At 35.0% G+C, this 11,316-nt stretch overlaps 1 protein-coding gene across 2 annotated transcripts; it reads right to left on the bottom strand.

The window, feature by feature from the left end:
* Positions 1–3,482: 3,482 nt before the first annotated feature.
* LOC127157688 (uncharacterized) lies at positions 3,483–9,030 on the bottom strand. 2 transcript variants are annotated; one of them, XM_051100948.1, is made up of 9 exons: positions 8,497–9,030; positions 7,391–7,569; positions 7,132–7,249; positions 6,762–6,853; positions 6,243–6,360; positions 6,021–6,122; positions 5,771–5,941; positions 4,084–4,257; positions 3,483–3,798 (listed from the first exon to the last, which is right to left on the bottom strand). In XM_051100948.1, exons 3-9 carry the CDS (start codon positions 7,142–7,144, stop codon positions 3,587–3,589), a joined length of 882 nt encoding a protein of 293 aa, XP_050956905.1. In that variant the 5' UTR covers positions 7,145–7,249; positions 7,391–7,569; positions 8,497–9,030; the 3' UTR covers positions 3,483–3,586. The 2 variants fall into 2 exon arrangements, with proteins under 2 accessions (XP_050956905.1, XP_050956904.1); XM_051100947.1 differs by lacking the exon at positions 8,497–9,030 and adding an exon at positions 7,644–7,846.
* Positions 9,031–11,316: the final 2,286 nt, after the last annotated feature.

The raw sequence follows: 11,316 nt of genomic DNA, 5'->3' as shown, positions 1-11,316 counted from the left end.
TTAAATGTAGTTGACATTAAAGTAGACCAATTAAATACATTAAGTGTGTTAATATCAAAGAATGTCATCATTAATTATTTAATCAGATTTACCTTTTTTTAATTATCAGAACTTTTCTCCTAAAACTATAAATTGAATTAATTAATGCCAGAGTAATTATTTTACTTTATATAATTTATATAGACTACTTAAATTAGGTCTTAAAACGTAAGTATTAAAATGGATTAATATTAATTTTACTGTGATATGAAGTTGTTGCCAGCCATTTACAACTCATAGGCTACAGTTGCCTAATAATCAAATTTGCTATGCCTTCACTATGTATTAACCAGTCTATGGTATTAACATGTAAGTTAGAATGTGTCATTTGGCCTTTTTGGGGGGTTCCTTGTTTTAATTTGTTTTGACTGAAATTTGACTGTATGGGCTCTGTGGGGTGGTCTTAAATTTTGAATTTGAGTTTGACTCTCTCTTTTTTTTTTGAAGATGGATATAACAATTCAAACGGGGAATTCACTTCCAGAAATACAGAAATGTAATCAATGCTGCAGTGATTTTCACTGCCCATTCTGTGCCCCGATATATTTCCAACCGACAAAGTTGTCCAAAGTTCAGAAACATGTTAATAAAGTCACTAACACAATTCTTTCTTCCTTTTTTCTTTGCTTTGTCCTGTTTACAGCAAGATGACAGTGATTAAGGTGATCGTTAAATAAAGTACAGAATTGTTAATTATTGGTGTTTTGTCTATTATTTGAGTTTTGCTTCACATTCAAAATATCAAAAAACAGGTTTTGTAATGTTAGCATGGTATAATGTTAATTAGACCATTATATGTTGAGCTGAAAGAAAAAAATGGAATTTGAAACATTGTACAAAAACAAACTAAAACATTGTAGCAATATAATGTCACATAATATTTTTCAGATGATAGTTCAATTTGTATTTGTATCGGTTGCATCAGTAAGTTCCTTTCAATTACACCCACGCTCAAAAAATAAATACTGGGTAATTAGTTAGTTTGAGAACACAATGATTTTTTTTTTTTTTTTTGGCACATGCATTAAGCAGGGAACGCAAATATTTATTTGGATAACTTTAAACAAAAAGAGACCGTAATATTGCATTCTAATGTTTTCAATGGCATTTGGATAAGGGTGTTATACGATCTTCCGAACAGCAGGAGGCGCTGTCTCGAAAAACGAGGGGTCTGAGAATGCGGGACTCTGGGTGCGGGACTGTTGATGCAGCAGGCTCCGAGTCTGCAGCTTGATAATGTTGGCATCGACAGTCCCGCACCCAAAATAAAAGATGAATGCCATTGTCAAAAATATTGTGTAATAATAATATTTTTTTTGCAAATGCAAATTACAAGCATACCTAGGGTGATAAGTAGGGCCACGAAGGAACACCTCCTCAGCCTCCTGCCAGGATAATGCCTGCAGCTCACATAGGCCATGAATGATGGCCTGTCCATATAAATAAATACATTAATTAATTAATGTATAAAACATTTCATATATGGCAATAATAGAAACAATCCAATTGACAAACATGTGCGGGCCTACCTCAGGAAAAAGAAAACTACAAATGAACTCCACTTCATTTGTGAAGTTCAGTTGAGTTTTACAATTGTGTAGCAGAGCTTTGAGGTGTTCAAAAAGAATGGCACACTGCTGCTCACTGTCCATGAAGATTGGCACACGTGGCTTTAGGGGGAACCACTTTGATGGTTTCCCATTGAGAACATCCTGCGGGGCAAACAAAAAGTGTTGTTTTATATATACACAAGCCATCAATGAATAATTGGCATAACCATTAAAAATATAGCTAAAGAGCATATTGGATAATCAATTGACAATGTTGAAGTTGACAATGATCAAAGCCCTGGGTGAGTCATTTAGGAATGCTAATCTTTAAATGGTGAAAAATGACCATTTCAGTACCACTAAATGCTGCTCTGTTCCCTTTGAAGACACAATGCAGTCCATCAGTGCTTCTTCAGTTCTTGTCCGATCTTGGACTGCTTGGACGTGCTGTGGGACATCTTGTGTGGTGCTTCTGCTTCTTTTTAGCCTATACAGAGGTTGAATTTTTGCCTCCAATAAGCATTTTGCCTCGTCTGTCCAGAAGGCAAACCTGCGCCCATAGCTTGCAAACAATAATAAATAAAAAATTATAGGAATAATAATAAAAAGAAAAGAAAAGAAATTGTCGCTTAAGAGAGTTATTAAGGGTGTTTAGTTACTCATGCTAAATAAAATTACATGTATTCCTATCATGGATTTCATGTGCTTTATAAAGTGTATTTTCTTTCCCCCGACACAACAAGTTTCAAACATCTAATCCATATGATCAAGTCCTTCAGGCTTATTTGAAAACCACAGATTTTTGTGTTGGAGCATCATTGAAACATTGTTTTTGAAAGTTTGACATCCCTGTCCTACATTAAACATACCCCTCAACTAGGGGTCTTTAATTCTGGACCTCGTGATCCACTTTATTTTTGGAGTTTCACTCCAACCCTAATCAAACACATCTGAACAAGTTAATCGAGGTCCTCAGGATAACTTCAAAATTACAGGTAGGTGTGTTTAATGCAGGTTGGAGCTGGACTCTGCAGGAAAGTGGATCTTGAGGTTCATCATAAGGACTGCTGCCCTAAACCCCTTTTATATTTTCTAAGGAATGTCATTATTTACGATTTATTTATAACGGGTGTCCAATCCTGCTCCTGCAGGGCCACTGTCCTGCAAAGTTTAGCTCCAGCCCAAGTTCTCACTAGACCAAAGGTGTTACACTCAGTTTCTGTTGTTGGGTAAAAGAATGGTAAATGAATGATGTGTACATGAACTTGTAAACCACTTGTGAGCATAGGCCATCACCAGTATTAGAATTTAGAGCACTATGATCACAGTATATATCATAAAATGCATACATCATAGTGAAAAATGCAAAATAAATAAGAATAACTGTATTCTACAATTGCTTTATTTTTGTAAACATTTTAACCCCTTCAGCTCTGCAGCACATTTTGGATTGTTTACGATAATTTTAAAAGATACAATTTTGGAACCACCGGTGGGTCAGTGGGTGGAGCCTGAGTTTATACTTAAGTATTTTTATTGTTCATGGTGGCTAATGTATGTAATGTTAGCAAATGAAACCTTTTTATGAAGCGCTAACCACAACAACAACAACAACAAAAAAAATAGCCTTTGTAATTAGCTTCATTAAAAATTACTTATGATTGTGATTTAAAATGGGACATAAAATTTGAAATTACGTAGTAAAGTTGGGCATTTAAATGAATACAAACTATATACATAAAATACAAAAGTAACAGGTAAGCAAAGCTGTCTATCTAGCTGTGTCTCTTTAGCAATGGTGACAGGCTTATGGGTAATGTAGAGCTTTCTGCCATCCAAATCTAAAAAAAAATGAGAACAGGTTGGTGTTGAAAAAAACAACAGACATAATAGTTAGGGTTGGAATGACATTTATTTGTTCATTTTTTAATAGTTGAAACTCAAGAGTCTTTTGAGTAGACGCTGAATAAAATGCTTCCAAAGTTTGTGCTAACATTTTAAAACTCTTCTTCAGAAAGTTCTGAACTGTTGTTGTCGTCCTCACTCTCCTCTTCAACATCTTCCTCCAGAGTGAAGAAAGAAGGGTCAGTGCTGACACTGGCATAGGTGCTGGTGACTGCTGCAAGTTTTTGCTGCAGAATGTGTCGCTTGTGTAAGATAAAGCAGTATAGCCCCTTTTGCCCTTCTCTGGTCAGCTCTCTGGGTGAATCTAAAGTAAGAAAATTGAGTGATAATTAGGCAGTATTTCATGAATGATATAGTTGGAAACATGCATTGCAGCTTGAATAACTAACTCTGGGCCTGTACTGTATATTTTTGTGCAAAAAATAAAAATAAAATAACAAAAACAAACTACCTAAGAAAAACAGCTACCATTTTAGATGGCCATGTAAAATTATTTGTAGATTTAAAGCAGTATTTATAGAAAACTATGACATATTGCTTTGCAGTATCAATATAGTACATACTGAATAACAAAAAAAGTGGTACATACCATGGATCTTCATTTCCTCAGTCTCTCCTAGGAGGCGGTCCAGTTTGTCCAGCACTTTTTTTAGATGTTGATAGTGCTGAGTCATTTCTTTTATAATAATGATCTTCTCCTCCTCCAATCGCCTGACCAGCATGACTTGATCAAATAGTCGCCTCTTCAAGCGGAGACTCACCACTATTTTTGAAAAGAAAAAAAAGAAAAGAAAACACAACACTTAATGATATTCAGGTTCACGTCTAGCAGTGTTTTCATTTGTGTTCTACCCAGCACAATACATGCTTATTTAACTACTGTGTCACATGGACATCATTTCATTATTACCATCAAATTACCAACTGAAATTGTAATATTTCACAATATATTGGTAATTTTGTGACTTATTGGCAACTTAACTGAAACAACATGGTCATAATTTCATTACCATTGGAAAAATAGGCTACAGTTTGCCATTTAAAATGTGTAATTAAACACCAGAAACAAGACTGAATTTCCTTTAAGATTTGTCTCTTTTCAGTCAGTCAGAGTATGGACGACTGATTTATAGCTTATAGTGACATGATACAGTGCGTGCACATCCACAACCAAAAGCCAGATACACTGCACATGTCTGAATCCGGCAGACGAGTGTGTTTGCTGTGTGTGTGTACTTGGATGGGTTAAATGCAGAGCACCAATTTAGAGTATGGGTCAAAATACTTGACAATACGTCACAACTTTTACATAATGCCTGTCTGTGAGCATTTCAGAGCAAATGGTAGAGCATTAGAGCATGGCACTTAATGCCAGCAAATGGTAGAGCATGGTCACTAGTAATGCCAAGGTCATGGGTTCAAATAAAATGTGAAATGGTAACTTGAAAGCAATGCAAGTCACTTTGGATAAAAGCGTCTGCAAAATGTATAAAAGTAAATGTAAATTTGTGTGTTCCGCAGCTCTTTATGACTGATGTATCAATTTCATTTAATTTCACTCCAAGGAAATGAATTTACCCATTTAAAATACTTTTAATAATAATAATAATAATAATAATAATAATAATAATAATAATAAGTGAATCCACTAATAGGGCATAATCTTGTGTTGACTATCGACAAAGACATCTACTTTCGTCGATATCACTGAATATCATCAATATACAATACTATCATCTATCGGCACTAGACAGACAGACAGACAGATAGATCAAAATCCTGATCTGTGGTGTTATTGGGTTGTTTCTATTTGCTGGTGAAGTGACTGCTTTCTAAAATGCTTATGTTCCGAGCAACATTGATGCCAACAGCCATTTTGTGATAGTTACTGATTGGGTGTTAGTAACTTAATGTTTCACAGATTTAAGAGCTAGTTTTAATGCATAAACTCTTTGTGAAATACTCTTAAGAGCAAAAATTTAAGAGTCCTAAATTTAGGACTGATATGGCCATTATTTTTAAGATTTTCTCCTAAATTGGCAAATTGGGAGATACTTTAAGCCTTAAGATGTTTTGTGAATTCGGGCCCAGATTTTTACTATGACTTCATATGGTAACATTACAGATAACAACGGTATATAACGTCATTCTTTACTGTATGTTGTACATTTTTCACCACCCAGTCTTAATATATTGACTGTTATTACTTATATTAACAATCAACATCATTTTGTGATTTTATAAAAGTTAAAAAATATATACAACACATTACTTACCATCTCCTTGTGCTTCCCAAGGCAGAATGACATCACAGAGACTGCATGCTGCTTCTGTGTCAATTTTCTCTTCACAGCCAGGAATGGCGTTGTACAGCACAATTTTCTCGCTGAGTGTCTTTTTAAGCTCACCAATTCTCCGTCGTTTGCGTTGCCTTGTTTGACTGCTGTCTGTAAGGTTACGAAAATTTTATTAGAAAAAAAATAAATTGCAAGGTGAGTGACGTAAAAGTGACGTAATAGTAAATACCATTTTGTCGATACAGATCTTGCTTCTTTCTTCGTATGGAATAAATAATCTCATCGATTTCTCTCTGGAGTTCTTCCTGGCTACTGTCAGAACTGTGTTTCTCTTGGTAAAACAGAAATAAGCAAAGTTGACTATTACAAAAAAAAATAGCATCACTTATGAAGTTTAGCCAAATATAGAAATAAAAGTACTAATTGTTAAACAAGCGACTATATGACATACCAGTGGCAGCCCAGTGCCTGACATCACACACCCACCGATCCACATCTTCCACAGAGATGCTAAACTCCTGTTTAAGACTCTCAAGATTGGCTGCTTCCATTTCTGCTCTCTGTGTAGTCTATTTAAAAAATTAAAAATTTGAAAAAAAAAAAAAAAAAAAGCATCACTGCAAAATTAGGCCACAACACAGAGAAAGGCATGAACCATAAATTATGTGATTCTCTTGTCTTCTTACATATTTTTGTCACATTTATCTACTATACAAAAATGTTCAGTTTGATTATTACTTGCAATTAAGCAACATGTGTCTAAAGCCAGTATACAAAACATCTCATGTAACCCTCATTTCCTGAAGGAGGGTACAGAGACATTACGTCAGAACTTAACTGATGTAACGTTGAATGTGTCTGACTGTAAGGGAACATCACGACCATAACAAGACAAATGTATGTAAAACACATTAAGAGCCAAGAGAGCACCTCATAACCCAGAGGGAAACATGCAGTATAGCCTACTTACTTTGAAAAATCTTTTCGCTAGTGTCGTATGGAGATTCTCCATCTTCCTATGGTTCCATCTAATGGCAAGCATGGTTATCATATCCGCTCTGCCTTTAAAAACAAAACAGATAAGAACAATTCAATTGTACAATCTAGTATTGTGTGTTAAACACATGTACATGATGCAAAAAAGGAGTCAAACTAGGACCTACGTGACTAGAACAATTCAATCAAACACTAGACAGCCAAATGAATGATAATATTTCGTAGTACCTTGTGGACTTAAGCGTTGTAGTAGTAAACTAAACTGATAACATCAGTAGTCATATAAAATGTCTAAGTCCATAATATGATATATGTGTACTTTTCAGTTTTCCTTTTTAACCAACCTGACTTGGTCATGTATTTTGTAGTAAGAGCTGCCCTTGAAAGGAAGCTATTGACCTGTTCCACCTCTTCACCAACAGTATTTCCTGCACCAACCTGATTTCTGCCGCCCCACCTTACCTGTTCAAAAATATCAGATGAAGACATTTATATCAATACAACTTTATATATACAGTATATATATATATATATATATATATATATATATATATATATATATATGTATGTATGTATATGTGTGTGATAAAAGATTTCACTGACCCTTTGGACTTCTTGAACCGGTAATGTTTTCTATTACCATCTGCAGATATAGTCAGCATGTCTGGTGTACATGCTGGGCATTTAAAGGGTTCCGTCAGGCACAGATCTTCTTTCTTAAAATTGCAGAAGGCAAACTCTCGAAAGACTCTATGGAAGGTATCACCACAAATACGACTCGCCTAAAAAAAAAAGAGGGATGGTAACATTTTTGAAGTCAGAAATTCAAAAATGATCCGAATGAAAAACTCCTTACCCGACCAGTGCAAAGTGATCGATGTTCAAGCATTTTGAGAAATGCTTGTTGGGATAAAGCTGGGCTAGCCAATTTCATCTGCTCAAATGATGTGAACACATCAAACTTGAACAGCATTTGGCAGCTGGTGGTTGCTGGCCAGTATTTATATTCAAGCAAGTCACTAATCCCAGGAGTCCACTTGCAAGAACAAAATGGACAGCATATACTAGGCAGACAGAAATTTTAAAAACTGTAATTTTGATTAAGTTATGTAGATAATATTCTTATAATGGTGACCCTACCTTAAAGCTAAAGATTTTTTAAAATCATTATTATTATTTAATTTTCATTATTATTTTACAGTTACATATGTAAGATGAAAATATTACAGAAAGTTTTGTTCAGGTCAGAGAATGTAATTTATCAGACAATTTACAGGTCATAATTTAATTGCTAATTGCCATTCATCCATTAGTTGAGATTAGTCAGTAGATTAGGCATTAGTCTTTTCTAAACTTTTATTATTATTTTGGGATGGATTGCCTCCTAATTAATTCCGTCTATTTATACATTAACCGAACAAATTAGGGAAGGGTTATCCGGTCTATATTTAATTGAGAAGGATTTTACGTTATAAAGTGCAAGAACTACCGAACTTTACCTAGCTGGAATGTTTTCATGCGAGCGAGCAGCACATGATTCTAGCCATTAAGCACGTTGAGCATCAAGATCTACGTACGTTATTAATGGGTAAAACCAGACAATAACCAAAAAAGTCGTGCTGAACCTACTTACTTGCAAATGAGTTGATACAATCAATATGAATACTTATGAATGTTAAAAATAAAAACACGATACTTAAAATACACACCTTAGCTACCACGATCAGGGCATGGCATGGTCCAGGACTCCCTTCTTCTTCTTCGTTTGCATCATCTTCCTCTTTTTTCCTCTTCCGCTTTTTTTAATTGCGTGTGTGCGTCACAATGGTCATATAGTGATATTTGTAACGTGAAAAAAACCAAATATCTGCAGTGCTTTTAAACATTTAAGCAATTTTTGTGCTTTCTTAGAAAAAGTTAAAAGTTATTTTAAAATGTATTTAAAATTTTTAATATTATATTTTTATTTAAAATATAATAATAATAATTGAAATTGTATATGACAAGAGTTTAGGTCTAAAATAGCTCCAAAACAGTTTTCGGTATTAAGTAATCTTGTGTAAATACAAAAATAAAACAAATAGTATTTGAATTTCGTAACGACGTTCAAACGTCATTTCATGACACACGACACTACCAATATTTACAGAAGCGCAAGAGGGCGCTTCACTTTAAAATGTAAGATTAGGTCGTAATAAACTGATTGCACATACGATCCATGGGGTCGTTTTTTCGAGGAGGACAGGCTGATAAAAAGAGGACTGTTTTTCAATTGCTTGTGTAGGACTGTTAATGCTAAATTGCTCTCCACAACAGTGCTTACAAAGTTTGAAGAACTGGTAATTCCTTTGTAATGTTTATGTAAAACGGTGCACTTTATTTTACAGTCCTATTTCCATATGCTTAGTATGTACGGTTTGGTGTATGTACCTACTAGTTAACTCCCTGGGGTTGATGGTCGCGTAAATACTACATATTTACCATCTATATACATTAGTAAGTACAGTAAAGTATGTTACAGTTAGTTACCATGTATGTGCACTACCTCTAAGTAACCACACTTGTCTGTATGTACAATCTAATTAGCATGCATGTATGACTTTTAAGTACAGCCATGTTTCTTATTTGTTATGGACATACACTTCAGGTAAGTACCTTGTGTTACCACGCATTTGCCTGTAGGTGCAATATATTTACCATGTATGTACCAGGGAATTACATGTACTATAAAATAAAGTGCTACCGGTTAATGCCTTAAAAGGCTGGTATGGGAAAATCACTTGTATGCCACACTGAATTTAAAATTTCATGATTTTTGGCCATGCTTGTAATGTTTTGTTCCAAAGATGTTAAAGATGTTCCAAATAACAATATTTTTTTTTAAATAAAGCAAACAGAGATAGATCCAAAAGGTTATCACAAACCTTTTTTAAGGATAATGAAGGAACCAAACTAAGGGACTTAAATACACAAATATAATTAAACTAAATGCATACAGCTGTGTTTGTTAAAGGGGTCATCGGATGCCCATTTTCCACAAGTTGATATGATTCTTTAGGGTCTTAATAAAAAGTCTCTAATATACTTTGGTTAAAAATTCTCAATGGTTTTGTAAAACAACACCCTTTTTACCTCGTCAAAATGAGCTCTGCAAAAATCATCTCATTCTAAGGGGTTGTTCCTTTAAATACAAATGAGCTCTGCTCGCCCCGCCCCTCTCTTCTCTTTGTGGAAAGATGCTATTGTTTACGTTAGCCGCATGTAGCCGCTAAACTTCCTAACTATAAGGAAAGGCGATTGCAAAGATTCATAAAAAAACCCCTTATACTCACTTCTGCTGTAAGTGAAGCTGGATCATGAATGATTTGCGCGAACATAGACGGATATATGTAGATCGGGAGGCGCATTCCATTCACAAACAAAGGTAATCTACTGCGTCTTCAGCGGCTCAGATGTCGGGAGTAAATGACGACCACTATGTTCATTATTACATCCAGCAACACAACACCTCAATCGCTCAATCGGAGATATTCTTGTCTAATTTACATCCCTGCTCCAGCATGGAAACGAAGAGGGCGGACTGTGACAGCTGATTCGAGGTAAATCGCTCATGTCAATCAACTATCGTGGGAGCGGCCTCTGCGGGTGTGACGCAACAACGACAGGCATCTGAGAATGGCTCGATTTGAAAAAGGGGATATTATTTTTACAGATTAATTAAAAACCGCTGCATGGATTTTTATCATTATAGGGTAGATTTGTACATACACTGCCAACACACATTAATGTTCAAACAGCATGAAAAAGTGAACTTAGCATCCGATGACCCCTTTAAATAAAACTTCATGCCAACAGATAGTGGGACGGAAACGGAAGAAAAACAACCTAAAAGTCCAGATTTTGGTGGAGCAGTGATGCAGATGTGTGTACCATCTAGTGCCCTAATGCAGTTGGGAAATTGCCACCAATTTTCAAAGGACAGTGCTATTTTCTTTCACATTCCCTCTGTTGGCTTTTAGATGGCTTTTAGCCAGACTGTGCATCGAGTTTCCTGTTGCCAAATAAAAAAAAAAAACCTTAAGTTGCTGAATAATGCATTTGTGTTTGTTTCACAGATTATGAAACACTGAAGTCAAAAAGGAAAAATCTGTGAGACACTTTTGTGAGAATCTCAAGCAGACCATGTCCACCCAGTTGTTCAGAAGCAACTATACAAAAGGAACGGAAGTACTATCCATATATGCCTTTCTTTTTGCCATATATTTAGCCAAGAATTTTAAGATTCTTTCTTCTTAAACTACAGTGTTTTTTTATATGTTGGTGTAAACAATGCTTGTATAAATCTGTTTGCTTTCCTTAGGTCTAGAAGCAAAACCTAAACAATAAAGGAACCAAACTAAGGGACTTAAATAAACACTTATAATTAAACTAAATGCATACAGCTGTGTTTGTTAAATGAAACTTCATGCCAACAGATAGTGGGAAGGAGACAGAAGAAAAACAACCTAAAAGTCCAGATTTTGGTGGAG

Source organism: Labeo rohita, unplaced genomic scaffold, assembly GCF_022985175.1.
Source record: "Labeo rohita strain BAU-BD-2019 unplaced genomic scaffold, IGBB_LRoh.1.0 scaffold_1161, whole genome shotgun sequence".
Lineage (NCBI taxonomy): Eukaryota > Metazoa > Chordata > Actinopteri > Cypriniformes > Cyprinidae > Labeo > Labeo rohita.
This window is presented reverse-complemented; position numbering and strand designations above follow the sequence as displayed.